This window comes from Myotis yumanensis, unplaced genomic scaffold (assembly GCF_028538775.1).
Source record: "Myotis yumanensis isolate MYYU_CA2020_CCGP unplaced genomic scaffold, mMyoYum1.0.hap1 SCAF_2, whole genome shotgun sequence".
Lineage (NCBI taxonomy): Eukaryota > Metazoa > Chordata > Mammalia > Chiroptera > Vespertilionidae > Myotis > Myotis yumanensis.
This window is the reverse complement of record NW_027223753.1, coordinates 9,718,607-9,743,533: the sequence shown is the minus strand read 5'-3', so window position 1 is coordinate 9,743,533 and position 24,927 is coordinate 9,718,607. Positions and strand designations below refer to the sequence as shown.

Here is a 24,927-nt window from a genome sequence, read left to right as displayed (position 1 = left end):
GTGGAGGACTCAAACACCCACTCTCGCTAAAAACAGAAGACAAAAGTATTAACATAGTCCAATTGGAACCATGTTTTATAAAGAAGATTCACATACATAGAAAAAAGACTGGGAGGAAATTCCCCAAAGGTCAATGGTCGTCTGTGGAATTAGAGACGACAGCCGGTTGTTATGCTTTTCTATAGTTTCCATAATACACACGTGTGGGGTTTTCTCCGTCCTGATTATAAAAGTAACGACAGCCCTTTGTAAGCCATTGCAGCCCCCAGTGTCTTCACTCTAACCTCCCCGTGTGTCCACCCGTCAGACCTCAAGGACATGTCGCAGATGATCCTGCGGACCAAAGGGCCCGACCGCCTCCCCGCGGGATACGAGATCGTCCTCTACATTTCCATGGCGGACTCGGACAGAGTGGGCGTGTTCTACGTGGAGAGTGAGTGGCCCCGGCCCAGCCCTCGCGGTCCTGAGCCATTCAGCGCTCACCGAGCTGCCCCCACGGGGACCCAGCTCTGCCCTCGAAGGCTCCCAGGCCTCCCCTACGCAGTGGTGGCCCCCACAGGGGCAGGTGCTGCAGAGAGCCCCTGGCCTCTTAGTAAGCAGCTGGGCCTCTTAGGAGCAGAAACGATTACTAAGTTGTATTACTAGTAATGGTCATGGTTGTCCCGGGAAGTCAGGAGGCCCCCTGGGCCAGATCTCCCCTCTTCAAAGGAGGTGGTCCTGCCGCAGGTTTAGGTAGAACCAGAGGCCCTTCTTCCCCGTGAACCAAGGGAGGAAGGCCTTTGGAGGTCCTTTTCTGGGGTCATGTCACCTTCATGATACCTGAAGCAGGTACCCGCCCCCCTGGGTGTGTTTTGTCCATCTCGGACTTCCTGGAGCTGAGCACTGCCTCCCAACTTTCATATATATATACTAGAGTCCCGGGCACGAGATTCATGCATTCATGCACTGGGGGAAGGAGGGGTGTCTCTCAGCCCGGCCTGCGCCCTCTTGCAGTCCGCAGTCCCGGAGACCTCAGGGGAGCCCTCAGGGAAGCAGGCCTAAGCCGGCAGTCAGACATCTGTAGCACTGCCGCTGAGGTGGGAGCTTCCACCACCGCTGCTGCTCTCAGCTCACCAACCATGAGCCCAGCTTCTGGCTGAGCGGTGCTCCCCCTGTGGGAGCACACTGAGCACCAGGGGGCAGCTCCTGCATTGAGCATCTGCCCCCTGGTGGTCAGTGTGCATCATAGCATCCGGTTGTTCCACTGTTTGGTCGATTTGCATATTACCCTTTTATTATATAGGATTTTTTTATTGCTTTCAGAGAGGTAGGGAGCAGGAGAGAGAATGGAAACATCAGTGATGAAAGAGAATCATTGACCGGCTGCCTCCTGCTCACCCCACACTGAGGATCGAGCCCACAAGCAGGGCACGTGCCCTGACCAGGAATTGAACCATGACCTCCTGGTTCCTGGATCAACGCTCAACCACTTTTAAAGAGCCTCTGGTGCTGCTGTGGGCACCCTGAGGGGGCTGACCCCTTGCTCCTCTCGTCTGTGACAGGCACCCTGGGCCCCACTGTGTAGGGCACGTGCTTCCGCCACAGAGCCCCCTGCTCTGACCCATTCTTTCTATAGGTGCGCATTGAGCGCCCTCAGTGCAGGTGCTGTTCCCAGCACTGGGGTCCCCACAGTGAACTCTGCAATCACACGCTGCCCGCCCTGGGGAGGTGACGGTCCAGTGAGGGAGACACAGGAACTAGCGTGATTAGAGGAAATGACACAGACCACGTGATAGAGAGTGCACGGGGTAGAGGTAAGGTACCGCTAGCCTGAGCAGGTGACTGAGCTGAGACCCAAACCAACAATGAGAAGGAAACAGCCCTTTATGAGCTGAGGGGGGAGTGTTCCAAGCACAGGTCACAGTACGGACAAGGCACAGAGGGGGGAACCAACCTGGAGGAGCAGACGGAAGACCAGAGCGAGGAGATGTGTTGGAATCAAGGTCAGCGAACTGGGCAGGAGCCAGGGCATGCAGAGAAGGCTCAGCGTTTCCTCTGAGGGCAGTGGAAAGCCATTAGGGAGTTTTAAGCAAGGGACTGTCAAGATCTGATTTATGTGTTAAAATGCTCTGTAAGCAAAATAGTGAACTTTGCAGTTTGCCATGGATGCAGGGTGGGGCTTCCCCTGCATGCCCAGCTGCCTGGAGACCCGGGATCTCTGGCCCAGCTCTGGGGCCCACCGCTGGACAAGCCCACTGCAGCCAGGGCAGTCACCTGGAGGAGTTGGGCACGGGGTTCTCTGGACCTTACCTCAGGGAGTGATTTGGCCGGGACAGCAATGGACAGCGGCCACCTGAAGCCAGTCATCCACCCTGGGCTTGAGCAATGACCTCATACAGGCTGGAATGTCCCCAGAGTCAGGCCGGCTCTGCAGCCCCAGGGGGCCAGAGATATTGATGTTTACCCCGGCCAGGCCAGGGTTGCCACAGGCCAGGGTTGCCCCAGGGGATGGGGCTGTGGGCAGGGGCTGGAGGGGTACAGGCAGGACTTTCACCTGGGCATCTTGACCATGGCATTGAATTGTGACGCCTGGATGTTACCCAAAGGGCTCTTTTTACTGTTGGGAGTGGATTGAGGTCTGGCCCTGAATCATATCCCTCCCCCGCCCTCGCCACCCGAGATGGGTCCTGAGCAGACAAGATGGAGAGGAATCACTAGGCAAGTGCTTTGGATGCTTTGGACGCCGGTCCCCAGTCTGTGTCATCTGGGCCGGCGTCCTGCAGGGGTGGCATTACAGAGACAGACAGCGATGATCCCAGAATAGTTCGTTTCCCACAAAATGTTCCGTCCTGTATGACTGCTCGGGGTCACGCGAAAGAACAGGATGGAAAATGGCCGTTCTGTGGCACAGCTTCCTTTTCTCCCTTTTCTTCTGTGCAAATGTTTTGGGGTGGCGTCAAGATCCAGGTCCACCTGTGGGTGAGAGGGTGTTGTGTTACAGGAATGTCATGTGTCACCCACGACCTGTCACTACCAGAACCACTAAGTAGAAAGAAGGGTTGGATCTTTATGAGAGCTGTATTCAGATGGCCAGTGATCTGAGAAGATGGTGGGTTATGTACCCTAAAAAAATCATCTTACATCTCATCTCAAGGCCACCCTTTTTATAAGGAGGAAAAAAGTGTAGGTAGAGTTTAGAATTCAGGGGGAAAAGGTTAATCAGATGGTGATTCTTTTATAGATAGATGATAGATAGATAGATAGATAGATAGATAGATAGATAGATAGATATTATTGATTTCAGAGAGGAAGGGAGAGGGAGAGAGAGAGAAACATCAAGGATGAGAGATAATCATTGATCAGCCGCCTCCTACACGCCCCCTACTGGGGATCGGGCCTGCAACCTGGGCATGTGCCCTGACCAGAAATTGAACCATGACCTCCTAGTTCATAGGTTGGCACTCAACCTCTGAGCCACATAGCCAGGCTAGATGGTGATCTTCATCTGCATTCTGGGCAGGGACATTCTCTCCCTGGAGCACATGGCTCCTGGGGCACGAAGGTTGGATTGCTTGCGGGTCTCCTGAAGTCAGGGCAGGTCCAGTCATACACTCCAGGCCCCGGAGCAGTAGCTTCTACACGCACCAGTACCAAGCCTAGTAACTCTATAACTAAAACGAAAAACATTTAACTTCTTGAGTTCCCCATCCATCAGGCAGGGGGCTGGACTGGAGGCTAGGGACCCCAAGAGGGGGCTCTGGAGCCCAGGAGATTCACATCCTAGATCTAAGCAAGTCTAACAAATCCAGACCTCGTGTGCCTCATCTGTGATATGATTTGGGGACAAGAGGCCTGGCTGAGCCACTGGTGCTGGGGATTCAAGAGGAGTGAGTGTCAGGCACTCGCACAGTAGCTGGTCCATGGAGCGCTCTCTAGATGGCATTTGTGGCTTTTGTTGGAATTATGATGATGAGTGTTAATAATCATTAGAATGCTGTTAGGAAGATCCAGCCTCAGCTTCGGTTCCAGGGTCCCAGAGTTGGGGCCTGTCCTCTTCCTACCAAGGATACAGAGACCAGGGTGCCCGTTTGCCCAGGACCTTCCTAGGTTTAGCACTGAAAATCCCTCACCCCAGGAATCCCCTCAGTCCCGGGCACAGCAGGACAGTGGCTCACACTGTCACGCTGAGGAGTCTCCTTGGGAGGTGGAATATCGCCAAAGTGACCAGAAGGGTTGTGCCAAATCATACCAATGCCTGGGGCTAAGGAGAGGTCAGGGTGGCCGGCCGACGCGGCTCCAGGCATGTGGCCGCTCCATAAAGGGGCATTGTTGGTTCCTGCAGGGAGAGCCAGCCATGCCCAGGCGGGCCTGCACCCAGCTGGGGACGGGGGACAAGGGAAGGAGGCTCCTCGGGACAGTAGCTGGATTGTTCCCACCGAGGAACTGATCTGCCTAGTGCTGGCCCAGTCCGCCAGAGAGAGAGACACATAGAGATGGCCGGCCAGGAGAGGGAGAAAACTGCCCGCAGATGGGCAAGATCATGTCCCTCCACCTGACCCAGCTCCCCTGGCCAGGCCTCTGCCCTCCACAAGCCCTGGTGGAGCCCCTCCCCCACCACAGCTTTGGAGTTTTCTGCAAAGACAAGTCACCTTCTAGGCCTGAGGTCTCTCCCCCCTGAGCATCTGCCGGTTCAAGTGCAGCCTGGGTGTGTGGGCATGGAAGAGCCTGAGTGCCCAGGGGGGGGATGTTTTTAGTTATGCCAATTGGGAAACAGGGCACACGCTGTCCTTGCTGAATGAGGAGGACTTCACCTTCTGCGTGGGGCTGTGATGAGTTCCTGGGAACATTCAGTGCCTGGATCTATATGCCTCATTTCCTGGGCCCGTCCAAGGGGAGGTGATGGGAGGTATTATTTCTTTGCCTTCTGTTGTTCATGAGCCATTTGATGAAAAGGTCGTGATTTTTTTTTTCCAGAGAGGAAGGGAGAGGGGGAGAAAGAGATAGAAACATCAGTGATGAGAGAGAATTGCACACCTCCCCACCGGGGATCAAGCCCCGCAACCCAGGCATGTGACCTGACCGGGAATGGGACCATGTCCTCCTGATTCATAGGTTGACGCTCAACCACTGAGCTACACCAGCCAGGCGAACAGGTCATGAGTGTTGCAGTAAGGGGTGTGCTGGCTCACTCGTGGTTCTCATAGTAGCAATAGCAACAGGTCCCAGCTGTGTTACCCGTGGTTACCCATGGTTACTAAGTTTACCAAAGGTACTGATGCGGTGTCATTTTATCTTGCAGTGACCCTATGGCACAGGTATTGTCATCTTCCATTTAACAGATGACAATGAGGGGAGGGGAGGGTAAGTGAATTCCCTGAGGTTTCACAGCTTATAAAGCCAGCGTGGCATTTGAACCCAGGTCTCTCTGACTGTGGAAGCCATAACCACTCAGGTGACGGCCCTCAGTGAGGTATACAGGCTGGGGGGAAAGTAGGTTTAAAGTTGTGTGAATACTCGAAACACCAAGTTTATTCTTGTGTTATTATTTATGAATTATTGTATTATTTTCCATATGAACAACTGTAAACCTACGTCCGCCCTGCCCGCTGTGACCAGGGTCCAGTGGAACACACTGTCCTATGTGAGGAGCTATTCGAAGCCTGGACTGCAGTGGTTCTTTCCTTCATTTTGCAAGTTCTAATCAACCACCCTATTTGTGCCAGGACTGTTCTGGTTACATGTTCTAACTCTTGGGCGGCTGGTCACTAACCATTACCGTTGTTGTTGACCATGGCGCTAAGCTGAGTCTGATTCTGCCCTTCCAGCTCTGCGGGGCATAAAGAAACTCCTTCTGGAACCGCATAGGGTCCTACGCCCATGGCTTCGCCAATGCAAGTACCCCTCTCCTCACTGCACCCCACCTCTGCCACCCCAAAGGACATCTCAAAGCTGCCCCCCTCTGCTCAAATGCTTCTTCCCATCCCTGCCTCCTTCCCCTGCCCTCCCCGCCCCAGTAACCCCATGGGATCGCTCCCCCACAGCTCTGCTGTGACGCTTCCCACCTCTGCTCTGTCTTACCATCAGCTGAGCCCTGCTCTTCAACAGAGACGCTGGGCCTCTTGCCCCCAAGCCCTTGCCCATGCTGGCCACAGAGTAATGAGTCAATACATGCGCTCTGAATTGGCCTAAAAATCCTCCTACGGGGAGCGCTATGGGAGCCATCGGTTCAGTGGACATTTACTAAACCTCGTGCCAGACCGGCTGGACCCGTCTCTGCCCCCACAAAGTGACGGCCTCTCGGGGCCAACAGTGAACACTGAGGTCATCGCCATTTGGAAAGGCTGGGATGGGGAAGGACGGGGCTGCGGAGGCTCCAGACAGATCCCCTGGCTTGGTCTCTGAGGGACCCAGGCACAATTCTCAGAAGTGACACAGATTTTTTTTAAAAAGTGACACAAATCAAGGCCTGAAAGGAGGGAGACGGCTGTTCCAAGCAGAGGAGCAGCGCTGCGAACTCTGGGAGGGTTCAGAGCGGCAGGAGCGCTGGACACACTTGCCTGTCCTCCCAGCCACACAGATGTACAGCCAGGGGCCCACGCAAGGGTCTTCACGCAGAAAGTTCCCCTCCAAGATTACCTGGAGGGGAATTTGGGTGCAAATGGGCACACGGTGTTTTATTCTGTTACGGGGAAGGGAGCTTGGGGTTCGGAATTGGACGTGACTTTGAGTCCCAGCTCAGCCACTTACTGGCTATGCGACCTTGAACCAGCCATGTCTCCTTCCTGAGGCTCGGTCTCCTCGTCGGTAAAACAGGGAGAATGATCGCTTTCTCCGCGTCACTGGCTGCTCAGCCGCCCTCTGCCGTCATCCAAGAGCACCATTCCTGGGAAAGTTGGCTCCTTTTATTTTTATTTTTTTAAATATATTTTTATTGATTTCAGAGAAGAAGGGAGAGGGAGAGAGAGATAGAAACATCAGTGATGAGAGAGAATCATTGATCGGCTGCCTCCTGCACATCCCACACGGGGATGGAGCCTGCAACCCAGGCCTATGGCCTGACAGGGAATCGAACCATGATCAGTGTTTGCTCCTTTACAGACAAGGAAGCCAGAAGCCTGAGAGGTGGTCTGGTTCAGGGCCACGCGGCTGGCACACGGCAGCGCTGGGACAGTGACCAGGCCACGGCCCCTCTGGCGGCTTTTCTGCTTGTGCTTTTTCTCTCTTCATCTGGAGGACAAGTTCCTCTGCCCTCTTGTCCCCCATCAGTGATCCCACCCCGCTGACCTCTTCCCGGGGGGCGGGGGTCCGACATTGGTCCTTCTCCCTCCAGACCCGTTCTTCGGCCAGCGTTACATCCACATCCTGGGCCGGCAGAAGCTGTACCACGTGGTCAAGTACACGGGCGGCTCGGCGGAGCTGCTGTTCTTCGTGGAAGGCCTACGGTTCCCCGACGAGGGCTTCCCAGGCCTGGTCTCCATCCACGTCAGCCTGCTGGAGTATATGAGCGAGGTGAGGGCTCCAGGCCTCCCCCATGCAGGACTGCCCCTGGGCGCCAGGCGGGGCTCCTTCCAGAGGGCCAAGTCCAGGATCCCCTGCGCCCCCCTCCCTCCGCTTTCCCTCACTCTGCTCCACTCCCCTCAAGGCACCAAGGGGGAGTCCAGGCTTGGAGATCTAGATGCCCCCACCATTCACGTTCCGGTGAGGCTGGGTCCAGCTTACATTGACCAGAACAGGCTCTGGAGTCAGACTGCCCAGGTTCAGGCCCATGAGACCCCTGGCAGGTGAACGGACTCCCTGGGCCTTGGTTTCCGACAAAAGCTCCTACTTCCTGGGATGGCTCTGAGCATTGGAACTTGTAAGAACTCATTCACGAGCACCCTCAGGTCCATGGGAAAAGGGAAGGCAGAAAAGGCACAGCTAACAGCATGGGTGGGGAGGGGGGCTGGCCGCCAGGTTCTCAGACTGGCCCCTCCAGCGGGCACTGCAGAGACTCAAAGGGCAGCCTGGGCGGGACCCTGTGGGCTGGCTCCTGGAAGAGAACGTTGGTGGGACAAGATCAGAATGTGGTCAGGAGTGTGCGCTCAGCTGTCAGACAACCTGGGTTTAAAGCCAGCCTCTACCACTTACTAACCACGTGCCCTTGGGCAGCTACCTAAGAGGTCTGTGACTCAGTTTCCCCATCTGTAAGACAAGGCTTACAGTGTATCTCCCCACTGGGGTAAGGCAGAAATGAGTCGGTGCGTGTAAAACCACCACGGGGCCTGGCACACAGTAAGTGCTCAATAAATGTACTATTGTTATCAGCGTCCCCCACTTGGGAAGGCAGGAGTGACAAGCACCCCTCCCCTTCTCTCGCACACCCAGGAGATTCCACTGACACCCATCTTCACGGACACCGTGGTGTTCCGGATTGCTCCGTGGATCATGACCCCCAACATCCTGCCTCCCGTGTCCGTGTATGTGTGCTGGTAAGCAGCGGCCCTGGTGCAGACGGGCAGTGTGGCAGAGTGGTTATCGCCGGGGCTTCGGGGCAGAGAGACCCGGGTTCAGATATGTGACCCTGCAAAACTCACTTGGCCTCTCTGAGCCTCCATTTCTCTGAAATGCTAATGTCACAGAATCTCTGAGGATTAAATGAGACGGAGCAAAGTATCCATCCAAGGTCCTGGCACAGAGTTCTCGCTCTAAAAATAACAGTTACCGTTTCTTTTCTTACTCTTGGCCCATACTGTGAAGTTGGGAACCTCCTATGCAAGGGATATTCATCTCATTTATTCAGCAGTTTTTTTATTGAGCACCTACTATGTGCTAGACAGCCGCAGTGAGATGAGAAGCAGGGGAGCGAAGTGCCTGCAGGTGGGTGCTGGCCACACCAAGGACCTGAGGTCCGGGCCCATCCCCTGCCTCCGTGCTAAGCAGAGCTCCGCCTCGGAATCCAGGGGAGTCAGAGACAAGGCCTTGGGACAGGTGGGGGTGAGAGTCCCCCTCCTCGTTTTATTTGTTCATGACCTTGGCAAACACCGCGTGTGGGTGTTTGCTTGGCCCTTGAGTCCAGCGGCCTGTGCAAAGGTGACTGAACACAGATGTGGCCTCACCTGCCTGGCACAGCCTCCAGGTGCCAGCTGCTCTTGCCACCTCAGGGGCCCGGCCCTAGCCCCTCCTCACCCTTTCTCCTGGCCTTCCCCTGTCCCTAAACGTCTCAGCATGAAGGACAATTACCTGTTCCTGAAAGAGGTGAAGAACCTGGTCGAGAAAACCAACTGCGAGCTGAAGGTCTGCTTCCAGTACATAAACCGGGGCGACCGCTGGATCCAGGTGAGGAGCCGGGCTGGGGCGGGCGTGGCCCAGGGCTCGGGCAAGAAGAGTTGGCTTAACGTCAACATCCTGGCACCCCGCCGCGTGGGAATTCTGCCATCAGCTCACACATGCACGCGTGCTCAGAGACATACATGTATAAGGCAGTTCACTTATACAGCAAAAGCCTGTAAAACAGCCCAAATGTCCCTCCACGGGGGACGGGGAGGCACACATATGACAGGACAGCCTTCCCGGGGAGGACTATACAGCAGCGAGGAAGAAGCCAGCTGTAAATGCAGAATGAGCTCCAAGCTAAGGTGTTCCCTGCAGGAGGATGTATACAGGTGTTTTATAAAACGGGGTTGATATGAACACACACATGCTTGGGATGCCCAGAGGCCGTCCGTGGAAGGATGCGTAGGAACAGCACCAGAGCCGTCACTTGCGGTCAGGAAGAGGGTTGGGGGTGCTGGCTGGTACTCACTGGTGGTGCTCTGACTCATCTGATGGCTCCCGGCGGTGTCCCCGCAGGATGAAATCGAGTTTGGCTACATCGAGGCCCCCCACAAAGGCTTCCCCGTGGTGCTGGACTCCCCCCGAGACGGAAACCTGAAGGAGTTCCCAGTGAAGCAGCTCCTGGTGAGATGCTGAGGGCCACCCTGGGACGGGGTGGGGCGCAGTCCTGGGGACTCTGACAGGACGGAGTGGTCAGGAGACCTTGGGCACCCTTGACAAATTAGTCTGTTGCCCAGAGCCTCCGTTTTCCCATCTGTGAAATGGGTCAGTCGGAACAGTGATCTCTAAGGGCCTTTCCTGCTCTGATAACTGATGCATTTCCAACAAATGGAGAGCTTTCTGTTAGATGAGAAACAGGAACTGTGTGTCACAAAGGCAGGTCAGGGGCCCTGACTTCTGCCACTGCCCCACCCCCAACTTGCAGCGAAATAAGTTTCCAAGAGGAAAATTATAGTTGAGCAACTGTCAAAAATCCTGGTTCTAACTTCACAGCTCATTAAAGCTGTGGTTTTCAGTGCATGTGTGTTTTTTGTTTTTGTTTCTTTAATGTTTTCATTTATTTTTAGAGAGAGAGGAAGGGAGAGGGTTAGAGAAATAGAAACATCAATGAGAGAAACATCACTGATCGGCTGCCTCCTGCATACCCCTCACTGGGGATCAAGCCCACAACCCGGGCACGTGCCCTGACCGAGAATCGAACTCTTGGTTCATGGTTCAACGCTCAACCCCTGAGCCACACCGGTCCGGCTGCATTTGTTATTTTTTAAACAATCTGACCCCGCCCCCCATTTCCACTGCCCTTTAATGCCCTCCCCAAGACATCAGGGCTACTCAGAGGCAACCCCTTGTGAACCTTCATTCACGAATCCCCCTCGTCAAGGGAGATGGGGAAGCCCCTGGTGTGAGCGCAAAGCTCTGGAATGTCAGGCAGACTGGCCGAGTCCTGGTTCTACGCCTTCGCAGCAGTGTGGCCTCGGGCAAGCAACTCAATCACTTTAGGAGTGGCCTGAAGCCTCAGCTTGCTTATCTGTAAAATGGGGATGGAAACCGTATCCATCTCACAGGCTCGTTGTGAAGATCAAAGGCATTCTCTGAGGCATCCTGCTGCACCTGATAACACTGCCCATCACTAGCTGTCATCATGTTTGTCGTTCCACAGCCCTGGATACTGTCCTCAGTGAGGACTGTCCATTCCCTCTAGCACTGGGAGGGGCAGAGCCAAACCGGCCCACCACAGGCCTGAGAACTGAGGCCTCCCAGACCCTCCTCTCACGGTCCCTGCGTCACCACCTGCCTTCAGCGTTAGCTGCCTGCCTCCACAGCCCTGGGCTGCATTGTTCCCAGACGCCTGTGCCAAGCCCGGCTCTGTGCCGAGTGCCTGCCCGCCTGTGTGACGCTGTAAAGCCCCAGCTGCCCCAGCCTCCGGCAAACCGCACCTTGCCATCTGGGCTCCCAGGCGAGAAAGCGCTAAGCTTCAGCCAGCCATCCCACCCGCCACAGCTGTCCCCGGAGCCTCTCAGCTCGGCCAGGATAAGCCACACATCTTCCTGCTTCACTTTTCCTATTATAAGGATTTTTGTCAAACAAGCTTCATCCCAGCCTCAGTGCAAGTTCCCAAGCAAGACCCCTACTTTTTTTTTAACCAAAAATATAATAGGAACCGTAAAATTCAGGTGGTCACCAAGGTTATATCAGCTGGGGACCACTGGGGTTATGCCAATTCCAGAGCTCTGTGCTAAGAAGGATTCTGAGGCTACATCTGGGCTCAGTGAACAAATGTGGTTGTTTGGGGATGAGTTGGAATGTCATGGGTCACCTATCTGCCATTCCTGCTTGTATCAGTCAGCTTTCACTAGGTAAGGATGCAGTAACAAACAACCCCCAAATCTCAATGCTTGACAACAGCAAAGGCCCATGTCCTGCTTACACTCGTGTTGGTTGCTGGTTGGTTGTCTGCAGCTCTGCTTCCCTGTTCCTTCCTCATTCTAGAGCTCAGGCTGCAGGAGCAGCCCAAGTCTGAGTAATGCCGTTCTTCTTGCATGAGGATGGGAGAGAGTTGACAGGCATACGCAGTGGGTTTTATGGCTTTGGCTCTGAACTGGCATGCAGCACTTCTGCTCACATTTCATTGGCCAGAACAAGTCATATGACCAAGTCTGATACTGGGCAGGGAAGTATATTCCTTCTACAGGGAGAAACCGGAAGCCACACGGCAATAGCTCAGGATGCAAAAGCCTCTTACTAAGAAGGGGGGAGCAAGTCTCTGGGAGCAATAAAACAATCTACCGCCGTGTCGCAGGTCACCTGATCCAGCCCCTCTTTGACAGATGGGGAAACTGAGGGTTGGAGAACTGAAGAGATGAGCAGGGACATCCATAGCACAAAATGAGGACTAATCCTGAAATCACTGATGTACCTCTGTGTTTGGGAAATACTAGTAGAGGCACATGCAGAAACTCAGATACATGCATGCGCATTCACACACACACACACACACACACACACAGTTATTGCTCATGTTCATGCCCACACTCACACCAAGATGCTCACAAACTCAACCTCCCCGCCAGGCTCTACTCTTTGGTGGGAATAAGAAGACCATGGGTGACCCCCGCCCAGAGGTTGCATGCCCACAATGCCAGACCCAAGGTGGTCAAGGCGTGATCATCAGAAGGTGACTACGTTGGCGGCAGGACACTAATGATGGGTGTGTGCCCCTGCCTAGGGCCCAGATTTCGGCTACGTGGCCCGGGAGCCCCTCTTTGAGCCTGTCACCAGCCTCGATTCCTTTGGGAACCTGGAGGTCAGTCCCCCAGTGACTGTGAATGGCAAGACATACCCCCTGGGCCGGATCCTCATCGGGAGCAGCTTTCCTCTGTAAGCGAAGCCGGGGTGGGGCTGGGGGGTAGGGGGGGAGGTTACTCCGTCTCTTTAGGAGGGGGCTGGATTGCTCACACATGGAGCGAATGACTGAGAGAACTAACCCCTCCCAGGACGCTCTGATGAGATACAGACATTTATGGAAAGGAAACCAAGTTAGCCAGTACATCTCAGCATAAATTAGGATCAAATGTAAAACTAAATAAAGAGCTCTCTTCCCAAAAGGGGAGGCTCTCATCTATAGTGAGATTATAGACCATGTGGGAAGGGGATGAAGGAGTCTGGAGAAGGAATCCTGAAAGAGAGGAGTGGGAGCACCAACCAGTCCTTGAGGGGCCATGCACAAAAGAATCATAAGACAGCATGGCCCTGCCCCAGAGCCCGAGTCCCTGGCTCCATGGCTTGTCCACAACACCTTCCTTCCATCCCCAGATGCCGCCCCCCCACCCTCCAGTCAATGAAAAGGCAGAGCCTCCCTTGGTCAGGGCAGTTGCTGGGGAGGTAGCAAGTACTGTGAGTCCTCACGTCACAAAAGGGCTGCCAGGAACCTGCACACAGGGGACCAGCCAGGATTCGTGCACAAGCCCCTCAGCCACATGGGATGCTCTACCTTCTTAGTGGAGGCCACTGACGTGTCAGTGACCATTTGCCCACCTTTCTGTCCTCCCTCCACTCAGTAGCCCTGCTCCATTCAACAGGTATTTCCCAGGCACCAGCCAAGTGCCAAGCCCTGTCTCAAGCATGAGGCTCCAAACAGGAAGCGCAGCCCTTGCCTTCAAGGAACTGGTGCTTGAACAGACATGAAACAAGGGGGTGTACGGTGATATAAGGGATGTTAGGGAGCCCGAGGAGCCCAAGGAGGGGGTGTCTGACCCCATGGGGAGTTCAGAGAGGGCTTGTAGAGACAAGTATTTATTGAGAGCCTTCTCAGTGACCAGGCATTATTCTAGGCCCGTGGTCGGCAAACTGTGGCTCGAGAGCCACATGCGGCTCTTTGGCCCCTTGAGTGTAGTTCTTCCACAAAATACCACGTGCAGGCGCGCACGTAGAGTACGATTGAAACTTCGTGGCCCATGCGCAGAAGTCAGTATTTTGTGGAAGAGCCACACTCAAGGGGTCAAAGAGCCACATGTGACTCGCGAGCCGCGGTTTGCTGACCACGGTTCTAGGCTCTGGGGACACAGCAGTGAGCCAAACAAAGTCCCAGCTCTCGGGGAGTTTTTATTAGGGTGGGGGAAGTACAGGACATAAACATGGAAACAAGAAAATAAATAAGTTACCTCTGGGTGCTAATAAGTACAATGAAGAAGATAAAGTAAGGTTATATGATATAGAGCGATGGGGCAAGGGTACTTTAGCGTTTGTGGATTTGAGAAAATAACTTGAAAACGAGGGCTGGATGATGAAAAAGAGGCAGCTGTGGGGAGGTCAGAGGGAAAGAACATTCCAAATAGAAGGAACAGCAAGGTCAAAGCCTAGCTTAGCAGGTAGCTGGAGCAAACAGCACAAGGAGGGAAAAGGGGACATGAGGAAGGAGAATCAGGCAGGGGCCAGGTCAGAGAGGAATTTGTTGTCTACCATAAGGACCTTCTGTTATATTCTAAGGGTAATGGGGAGATTGAAGACCTCAAGGGGTCTGGAAATCAGGAAGGGCTTCCTGGAGGAGGTGTCACATGAATAGATTAAAAATGAATTAAGTAGAAGTTAATGTAGCAAAGAGGCACAAAGGCTAGGGCAGATTTTGGAGCCAGGCCTGTGCCCTAGCCCCTCCAGCAGTCCAGGCGGGACCCCTGAGCACAGAAGCTGGGGCTGAAGGCTGGGCTCCAGGCCCTTTGCACAGGCTCTAGCTGCAGCGAATGCTCCCTTCTCTCCCCTTCGGCTCAAACACCTCCCTGCCTGCGCCAGGTTCTCTCAGCCCTGCAGCTCGGGCTCCGTCCCATGACTGCTCTGCTGATGCCAGCCTGGGTTCAGGCTGGGTTCCAGAGGCTGCAGGCCTCCTGGTGAGGCAGGCATGGTGGGCAACCTTCTAAAACGCTGCCTCCTCCCCAACCCTTCCCCAGGTCCGGCGGTCGGAGGATGACCAAGATCGTGAGGGAATTCCTGCAGGCCCAGCAGGTGCAGGCACCCGTGGAGCTGTACTCAGACTGGCTGACCGTGGGCCACGTGGACGAGTTCATGACCTTCATCCCCATCCCGGGCACAAAGGTGAGCTGGCTCCTGAGGCTGGAGTGAATAGGACAGTGGAGATCCCAGGTACTTGACAGCAGAGGGTGGGATCTAGAGGAAGTGGAAGAAGGAATTAGGCCAAAGGTGGTTTGTATGTTCTCGGTGTAGCAGCTAAATTTTTTTTTAATATATTTTTATTGATTTCAGAAAGGAAGAGGCAGGGAGAGAGAGATAGAAACATCAATGACGAGAATCATTGATCAGCTGCCTCCTGCATGCCCTCTACTGGGGATCGAGCCTGCAACCCGGTGACCTGGAATGGAACCGTGACTTTCTGGTACACAGGTCCATGCTCAGCCACTGAGCTAAGTTTTTAACCCATTATTTCCAAAATATTAGCATTTCAGCATGTTATCAATGATAGATTTTGCATTCTTTTTTGCATAAGTCTTTCAAATCTGGTGTGTGTTTTCCTCTTGACATCTCAATTCAGACTAGGCACAGTTCAGATGTCCAGTAGCCACACCAGCTAGTGGCTACTGCCTTGGCCATAACGCTCCAGAGAGCATGAGCAGGGGCCTGGGGCTCTGGAAAGAGGTTCTCTCACTCCCTGAAGTAAAAGGACAGGCTGCAACTTCATACCCTGGCAATTGTGTGCCAATGGCCTGGCCTCTTGGCCACTTGAAGAAGCTCTTCCCTATGTCCAAGGCCATCCGTGACTCTGAGCATTGACTCCCTGGAGGGATTTCTATAGCAGGAAGGGTGGGAAGTATTCCCCTGACATGAGTAAACCCCGCCAGGCAGCCTTAGCCACACGGCGGCCACTGGGCGTGGGGACGCTTGAGACAAATGCAGACAGGGCTCTGGGTCCTCAGGGCAGGGCCCCCTCAGCTCCCCTCCGCTGACACTGTCCCTCCTGCAGCAATTTCGGATGCTCATGGCCAGCACCTCGGCCTGCTACAAGCTCTTCCGAGAGAAGCAGAAGGAAGGCCATGGCGAGGCCATCATGTTTAAAGGTGAGTGCCCACGGGGCCCGGGCAGGGAGCGGGGGCTGAACCCCCAGAGAGACCCTGGGGAGGATGGGGCTGATGCCCGGGTTATATTCTAAGGGTGATGGAGGAGATTTCACCTGGGGTTGCCCTCCTGTCCCTGAGCACCCAGCTCCGTGGGCATCTGGTCGGCTCCAGGCTGCCCCCGTGGTGGGAAGCATCCTGGACTGTGAGCTGCCCGCTGCTCCTTAGCGTATCAGCAGCAGCGCCAAGGGCTCCTCCGGGACCTGGAGTAACTTTAAATGGCACCAGACCCAGAGGAGACTGAGACGGTTCAAAACTGATGTACAATCTGCCTTCAAGGAGCTTGTGTTTTAGAACGGGAGAAAGAGAGAAATTTACATCCTGCATTTGAGGGGCAGGAAGAAAAGGGGGAGTCAGTAGGCGGGCTCTACAGCCAGACACCACCACTGTCGGTCCCAGTGGGACTTACCTGCGTCCTTGAGACGGCCACACAGAACTGGGACAGACGTGGGCGGGGGTGAGGTTTGCTCTTAAATTAATCATGGGAAGGTGGACAGCAGTCAGGCGGAGAGAGTGAGCCGGGTCAGACAGGCCATGGCAGTCTCTGACGCTTTTCTTAAATTACTTCTGGTCACTTGCAGGTTGGTCTCTCCAGTCCACCTCCTTCCAAAGTCTCCTCCCTCAGGCGGGCTGACACTTACACACGTTGCTGCCCTCCGCGTGCGAGGGCAGGTTCCTGGCAGTGACTGCTGGCTGGGACAGGCAGTACCCGTTTCAGACCAATGTCCTTTTTAATCCTTCCCCGGGGAACTTGTTTATCTGGGGTTTGCAGGCATGAGTCTTGACTTTCTGGAGGTTTCTTTCTATATTAAACATGCCTCCAAAGCTATCCATAGGATCTAAAAACCATCATCTTTGTACAAATACAGCTCGGGTATAGGGTGAGAGCCCCAGTCTGTCTGCCCTGACAAGCTACAGGCTGGGAAGTGCAATGTACCAGAGACTCTTCCCAGGATGTGCCACTAGCTTTGAGACCCTGGCCAAGCCATGGGACTTCTCTGTGCCTCAGTTTCCTCATCCTTCAGTGCAGCTCATGGAAATGTGGGGAGATTACTGAGGTAATCCGTGCAAAACATCTGGAAGCATGCCTGCACACAGTAGGTGCTCAGTGAGCACCGGGTGTTACTCATCAGGGCAGGAACCACGTAGGCCACGTGGTGGGATAGGAGGCAGATGCCGGCACAGAGCAGGGCAGGGGCTGAGCGTGAGGCAGGTCTGGAAAACAGGAGGGCGACACCTCTGGGCACCTTGCTCCTGCCATCCTCACCCTGGAGGGCTGCTCAGCCCCAGAAGCAGGCTCCAGGTGGAAGACTCAGGTGGCTCACTGTGCCACCCCACCCTCTGGCCAGAGAGAGAGCAAGGCAGCTGCCACCTGCTCGCTGGTCTAGGGCATATGCCCTGCTCCCTCCTTCCTACCCCCCACCCTCCCCTCGGCCCTGGGAAAGGAGTGTGTGCTGCAGAGGGGCCTCGTTTCTCCCAGGATTGCCCTCCTGTGTCCCAGCCCATTCCCAGCCCCATCTCCCCCGCCCTTGCAGTCAGCCCAGAAGCTGGCATACCTGAAGCTAAACTGTTCCCTGTCCTCTGATCCCCACAGGCTTGGGCGGGATGAGCAGCAAACGAATCACCATCAACAAGATTCTGTCCAATGAGAGCCTGGTGCAGGAGAACCAGTACTTCCAGGTGCGGGCAGGGCAGGGGCCCAGCTGCTGCTGGGTGGGGTGGGGCAGAGGGTCCCTGGGACTGTGGCCAAAGTCATCTCTCACATCCTCAGGGCCTCCATAGGGAGTGGCCAAGGGTTCAGGGCACATGACAGACGGAAAAGCTTCAGTGAGCATTGGTTCAGCATCCCTGCTCAACCCCTGTGCTACAGCCGGGAGCTAAAGGGTGACAAAGTCAGGACATGCGTCCGCAGGGGCCTGAAGCAGATAAGGGACCTGGGAAGGTAGGCATACCAGCCAGTGCTGAAGAGCCCAGGCTCTGTACAGCTGGAGAGCCCATAGCATTTGGGGGAGATGCACCCCTTTAAAATATGGTGGAAGCGCCAGACCTGCTCTCCAGAAAAATGCATATATGAGTATATGCCCTGAATTTAGCAAGATGAGGTGGATCCCTGGGTGAGGAACAGATCGTCACAAGTACTAGTATGTAATGCTACCAGGTATGGGCATCGCTTTACATGCGTGACCAGGTCAGGACAGCAGCCTGTCCCGGGAACCAGCACTTCGTGGGAGGCAGAGAGGGGGTGCTGATTTATGTCAGAATGAACAGCAGTTATGATCGGTCTCTACGGGGTTTGCAGTAAGCCATCTTCGCTCTGGCCTGAGTCCAGCTCATGAGTCCAGCAGCAGTTACATCATGGAACAGTCTCTCTTCCATAAGTACCAAGTTTACAAACACACACACACACACACACACACACACACGATTTAAACAAAAACACATGATGGGCTCATATAAGTGGGAAGTCCCGTAGTGGGTGCACTTCTTGGGTCTGCAGGTGCCCTCGTGGATGGAAGCATAGCTGCAACAGTCCTCACATCCACCCAGAACACCATCCATAAAGACAGAGGTCTATATGCCCCCAACAATGAAACAAAATGCCTTCAACCTGATTTACTGTCCATCCCCGAACCCGTCCCTGGGGAAAGGCAGTAGGGGCGAGCGTCCACTAATTAGCTCTCACCAGGAAGTGAGCGTTTGGTCAATCCAAGGCAGCCTTGCAGGGGAAGGGGTGGAGTGGATGCTGGAGAAGCGAAATCCACGAAACCCAAGCCACGTTCACAAAACCCCTCAGTGGCTATTTGAAAGTTGACTTTATCATAATATCTGCTCCCTGGTCATTTTTTGGCATCCGATAGATCTGAGGCGAATTCTGGGGTGAACTATGAGGTGAAATCATGCCCCTCCCCACTTTTGGCTGTAGGACCGGGGGCACCTCACTAAGAACTCCATGTCTTCAGTCCCCTCAACGGGGGTTCACCTGCCTCCGGGTTCCAGGTGGCGACTCCAGTATTCAGTCCTTACCAGCCTCTCCCACACCCCCTTGGCTTTCTCTCTGCAGAGAAGACACCCTTGGCCTCCCCCTTCCCTGAGGGTCCAAAATGCCATTAGACCCTAACCGATTTGGCTCAGTGGATAGAGCATTGGCCTGAGGACTGAAGGGTCCCAGGTTCGATTCTGGTCAAGGTCATGCACCTTGGTTGCGGGCACATCCTCAGTAGGAGGTGTGCAGGAGGCAGCTGATCGATGTTTCTCTCTCATTGATGTTTCTAACTCTCTATCCCTCTCCCTTCCTCTCTGTAAAAAATCAATAATATATATATATTTTTTTTTAATGCCGTTAGAACCTTCCCTGGAAGCAGATTCTAGCTGAGCAGCCTTCTCCATTCCCCAGAGGCTCCTTCTTCCTCATCTTTCTCCTAGACCAGTGATGGCGAACCTATGACACGCGTGTCAGAGGAGACACGTGAACTCATTTTTTTGGTTGATTTTTCTTTGTTAAATGACATTGAAATATATAAAATAAATATCAAAAATATAAGTCTTTGTTTTACTATGGTTGCAAATATCAAAATATTTCTATATGTGACACAGCACCAGAGTTAAGTTAGGGTTTTTCAAAATGCTGACACGCCGAGCTCAAAAGGTTCGCCATCACTGGTCTAGACACAGGCTCTCCCAGATGCTTGGGGCTTCTCCACAGACAGGCCTCCTTGTGGCCGGAGAGTTCAGTGTGTCCAAGTCCTGGGGTCCGCCACACCCACCTTCTCTTGCCTGGTTCTCAATTCTAGGGGAGACCTGAAGAGTCCATGAGAGACTGTGTAGCAAGCACTTAGCACTGTGTCTGGCTCATTTACTGAGCACTTCCTGGTATGATTGCTGTGATCTCCCACTCTATTACTGCTGATCCTGAGCCCTGGCGAGGGCAGGGGTGCGAGGTGAGCCTGGAAAGCTCCCTGAAGTGCTGGGCCCTGGGTCTGATGCTGCAGACAAGAGTGGAGTTGACAAAGGTGGGGACACCAGGAAAGCCAGCGCTCCTGTACCTGTCACTACAGAACCAATAAGAGACAAGGATTGAGTCTTTATGGGGCCTTTACTCACGTGGCCGGCCATCTGAGAAGACGGCGGGTTACGTACCCTAAAGACCGTCTTACATCTCATCTCAAGCCGGCCCTTTTCATAGGTGAAGGGGTTTGGAATTCAGGGGGGAAAGTAGATCAGATAAATGCTGCAGTCGAGTGATCTGAGCATCCTCTCATGACCATGATTCTTCATCTGCATCCTGGGCGGGGACACTCTCTCCCCGGAGCACAAAGACTCAGATACCGTCTTGGTCCTCCTGGGACATGAAGGTTGGATTGCTTGCGGGTCTCCTGAAGTCAGGGCAGGTCCAGTCATACACTCCAGGCCCCGGAACAATAGCTTCTACACGCACCAGTTACCAAGCCCAGTAACCATATACCTACAGCTCTGTACAGTTCTGTATCAGTGGCAGGGCTGTCCTCTCACTCACCTGCCCTCCCTCCCCCTCCCAGCGCTGCCTGGACTGGAACCGTGACATCCTCAAGAAGGAGCTGGGGCTGACGGAGCAGGACATCATCGACCTGCCTGCTCTGTTCAAGATGGACGAAGACCGCCAGGCCATAGCCTACTTCCCAAACATGGTGAGGCGCTCGGGCCCCCAAACCCCACCCAGGCCAGTCAGGGGGCAGCCAGAGCCAGAAGGACCCCCAGGCTGAGGCCGTCCATCAGGAGGCCCAGGTCCCAGTCCTGGCTGAGCTGCTGTGTGGCCTCAGCACCCACCCCAGGCACTTGGCCTCTCTGGGCTCACTCCCTCTGAAGGGAGATAGGCTCATCCTGGCTGCCTCACTGGGCTCCTGGGGAATCCTCTACCTTAAACAGATAGGAAAGGGCTGTGTAAGTTAAAAAGGCCTTTAAGGAGCCCTGGACGGTGTGGCTCAGTGGATAGACCATCGGCCTGTAGACCGAAGGGTCCCGTATTCAATTCCAGCCAAGGACACGTACCTTGGATGCAGGCTCCTTCCCAGCCTGGGCCCTGGTGCAGGAGGCAACCAATTGATGTATTTCTCTCACATCAATGTTTCTCTCTGTCTTTCCCTCTCTCTTCCACTCTCTAAAAATCAATGGAAAAATATCCTCAGGTGAGGATTTTAAAAAAAAGAAGACCTTTATGGACAGGGGAATTTTATTATCATAGAGGAGAGTCTTCTATGAGCTAGAAAGAGGTTCAAACACACACACATAGATACATGCATGCATTTACATGCATACATGCATGTACACACAAATACACATATGCATTTACATGCACATGCTGCTGCATACATATATAGCTATGTGCACAGGCATGTACATGCACCTACATAGAGAAGAAAGCCTGCTTTTCCACTTCAGCTCTGCCATGTATGAGTTGCTTAGCCCCCTCTGTGCCTCAGTTTCCTCATCTGTAAAGTGGGGATAAATCACAAGACATACTTCATAGAGTTGTTGGGAGGGTCCAGTGGGTTTAGAACAGGGCCGGGTGCATAGTAGGTGCTCACTAAACAGGAGCTGTTGCCCTGCCCTCCATCACAGGTGAACATGATTGTGCTCGACAAGGACCTGGGCATCCCCAAGCCGTTCGGGCCCCAGATCGAGGAGGTGTGCTGCCTGGAGACGCACGTGCGCTCGCTGCTGGAGCCCCTGGGCCTCTGCTGCACCTTCGTGGACGACATTTCCGCCTACCACAAGTTCCTGGGAGAGATCCACTGTGGCACCAACGTCCGCAGGAAGCCCTTCGCCTTCAAGTGGTGGCACATGGTGCCCTGACCTGCAGCGGGCGCTGTGTGCCGGTCTCAGCCCACCAGGAAGCGGTGTTGCGGCTAGGCCGGCCCTGTGGTTCTCATGAGGGCAAGAAGCCCCTCAGCCATAAGCATCAAGAAACTTGGAAAAAGCAAAACAAAAAAGTTTATTACTTACAGGACCTAGAAATTACACAGCACACCTGGGGCCACACGGCGAGGTCGAGGGTGGGGGCCTAGGGCTTCCCCAGGCTCACTCTTCATTGGCAAATTTAAAACATAAGAGGGGGATGTCAAAGCACAGAAGAGGAAAAGCCAGCTGCCCAAATGGTCAGTTATCAAAGTCAACCAAGGTCTCTAAGAGAAAGGAGCCTCTAAGACAGCGGTTCTCAACCTTGGCTGCACATTAGAATCACCTGGGAATCTTTTTAAAATCCTGATTTCTGGGCCTCATCCTCCGGAAAGTCTGTTTCTTTGTTATGGGGTGGGGCCACAACATTAGTAACAAAGAAACAGAATTTCCGGAGGATGAGGCCCAGAAATCAGGATTTTAAAAAGATCCCCAGGTGATTCTAATGCGCAGCCAAGGTTGAGAACCAAAGTGGCCGGGGTGGTGCCAGCAGAGAGATGAAGTGCGAGAGCCATCATGGAAGTGGCCGCCTCGGCAGTCAGCTTCAGCCAGGCTCCTGCATGGCAACCCAGAGAAAACCCCCCGTCAGGGCCACACTACCAGGGCTCGGCACTTCCCTCCCCTCCCGAGTTCTCCCCCAGAGGTCCCCCTGCCCGACCAGACCCACTGGGAGGCCTGCAGGAATTGGGGAGGGATTTGGGGTGTCGGTGCCTTGCCCTCCCTCAGCAGGCCCTCAGTGTCCACTGACGTCACCCCCAGGGAACCTCCCTCTGTCCTTCCTGAAAACAGCCGGGCGTTTGGCCAGTATCGGTACAGCCCTGACATGAAAAACAGAGCAAAGCTGCAACTACCCAGATCCTTCCCCGGAGAAGCCTGGTCCCTTGTCCAAAACTGCATGCAGGTGGAGGGAGGAGGTTCAGGGCTCACCGGTTCTCCTCGTGGCCACGCCCTGAAGTCAAGGTAGATGGCGTGGAAAGGGACCTGGAACCTGACCCACCTTAAGCTGCCATCAACATTTCAAATTCACCTGCCTCCGGGTTCCAGGTGGCGACCCCAGTATTCATTCCTCACCAGCCTCTCCCACACCCCCTTGGCTTTCTCCCTACCTTGGCCTCCCCCTTCCCCGAGGGTCCAAAATGCCGTTAGAACCTTCCCTGGAAGCAGATTCTAGCCGAGCAGCCTTCTCCACTCCCCAGAGGCTCCTTCTGCCTCGCCTTTCTCCTGGACACAGGTTCTCCCAGATGCTTGGGGCTTCTCCCCAGACAGGCCTCCCTGTGGCCGGAGAGTTCAGTGTGTCCAAGGCCCTGGGGTCCGCCACACCCACCTTCTCTTGCCTGGTTCTCAATTCTAGGGCCAGTCCCTGGCCTCCCTCCTCTCACAGGTGCCTCTACTTCTTTATCATTCAGACCTTCCCCCGGGGTATAATGAAACACCTGCCCCTCCTCCCCAGTCATCAGGCCCAACACACAGGGACCCTGGCCCAGCCTCCAGCCAGGAGAGCCGGTTCTGGGCCAGCTGCTGGCCTTGGGGATGGATTGATCCTCCCATTGAAGTTCACCAGAGCATGTGCTGCAGCCCCTCCCGTGTGGACATAACCAGGTTAGTTCTCTGGCTCCCACTGACAAGATTCAGCTGCGACTAAAAAAAAAAGTTCCTTTAGCACTGGCTGATGGCAGGAGAATACATGAATTATAGTTCCACATTGAGGGTTAAAACGAACCAATTTATAACTGATGAAAAGATTATAAATGTGTAGTCTTGGGAGAAAAGTTTTTTCTTCCTGGGTTATTTCATTCCATCGTTCAATAAACATTTGTTGTGGGCCTACTAAGTGCCGGGCACAGTGCTGGGCCCTGAGGCTACCGGGGTTAGTAGCAAACTGGACGTGGTCCCTGCCTCATGGAGCCATCAGCACGTCCACCTTTTAAAAAGCCAGCATTTGCCCCTTCCGTGATGTGCTCTTTAGAAATGCCAGGCTGCTGTATTCAGGAAATGCACTGGGCACACAGCTTCCTGCAAGTCACTGTCTCAGAGAAATAAAAGGCTAGCAGTTGGGGAGGGGCTGGGGGTGGATAGGGGGTGTCTTCATGACACAGACCTCCTTCCTGTCCAGCTGGGCCAGGACCACCCGAAATATGAGACCCCAGAGCCTTCAGAAGCAGATGTGTCCCTGTGGGGACAGTGGCCCCTGTCTTTGGGGGACAAAGCCCCAGACCTTCACTCCAACCCCAGAGCTGAAGACACCAAGTGCCTATGGGAGGGTGTTTTTCTGGAGACTTAGAGTTTGTTGTGTGTGTGTGTTGGGTTAATGTGGGTTTTCGGGCTCGCTTTCATTTTTTTCTAGTCTATCTTAAGGGGAAGTAAGTGCTTCCCATGTAGAGACAGTGTGTGTGTGTGTGTGTGTAGGTTTTTCTAAAGCTCTCCCCGTCGATAAGTCAGTAATTCCTGATGATCCTGGAACCCTCAGGACTCAGGCACCTGTTCCCATCTTGCTTGCCCACCTGTGTGACTACCCTGGGTGTGGACACTGCCTCTCCCCCCGGCCTGTGGACTCATTGCTCTTTCCCACCCCCACTTCCTATAAATTGTAAGCCTAGAATATACTTCTGTGTTGCAAATCTCAGCAGAGTTCCTGTTTCAATCCTTATTTTGAAAGACTTTATGTAAGAGGGCAGGGGTGTTGTCAAGATGGCACAGTTTCAACTTTCTGGACAAGAGGCCATGATGGAGATCAAAAGATGTGGGGAAAGAGCCTGATGAAACAGCAATAAAATAAATGTGAGAGGGGAAGTCACGTGGCTGTTGGTGTGATGTTCATTGCTGCCTCCTGAACATGACCTGGAGGCATGCAGACCACATGGCCCCGCTTCTGGTCCTCCAGCCCCTGCTCTTCCGGGCACAGGGTCGGGGCCTCTCAGCAGGGGAACCCCAAGGGTTTGGAATCCCCACACACTCAGTGGATGTGTATGACATGGCCACCACCCAAGGTCAAGACCAATACCCACAATAAAGTCTGACTGTGTTTTCCTGGTGGGGTTCCCCAGAAGCAGACCCTGAGATGAGCATGTGAGAACCAGTGATTTAT

At 54.1% G+C, this 24,927-nt stretch overlaps 1 protein-coding gene across 2 annotated transcripts in view; it reads left to right on the top strand.

The window, feature by feature from the left end:
* The window catches only part of PADI2 (peptidyl arginine deiminase 2), a 47,507-nt gene extending 23,042 nt beyond the window's left edge, over window positions 1-24,465 (top strand). Inside the window, exons 6-17 of one of the 2 annotated variants that reach the window (XM_070404195.1) lie at window positions 308-433; window positions 5,805-5,870; window positions 7,310-7,488; window positions 8,344-8,447; window positions 9,183-9,294; window positions 9,808-9,915; window positions 12,518-12,669; window positions 14,733-14,877; window positions 15,761-15,854; window positions 17,506-17,591; window positions 20,447-20,575; window positions 21,507-24,465. In XM_070404195.1, the coding sequence (XP_070260296.1) occupies window positions 308-433; window positions 5,805-5,870; window positions 7,310-7,488; window positions 8,344-8,447; window positions 9,183-9,294; window positions 9,808-9,915; window positions 12,518-12,669; window positions 14,733-14,877; window positions 15,761-15,854; window positions 17,506-17,591; window positions 20,447-20,575; window positions 21,507-21,740 (1,535 nt within the window). In that variant the 3' untranslated portion in view covers window positions 21,741-24,465. The remainder of the gene's footprint in view (window positions 1-307; window positions 434-5,804; window positions 5,871-7,309; window positions 7,489-8,343; window positions 8,448-9,182; window positions 9,295-9,807; window positions 9,916-12,517; window positions 12,670-14,732; window positions 14,878-15,760; window positions 15,855-17,505; window positions 17,592-20,446; window positions 20,576-21,506) is intronic. The other variant, XM_070404196.1, reaches the window with a different exon arrangement.
* Window positions 24,466-24,927: the final 462 nt, after the last annotated feature.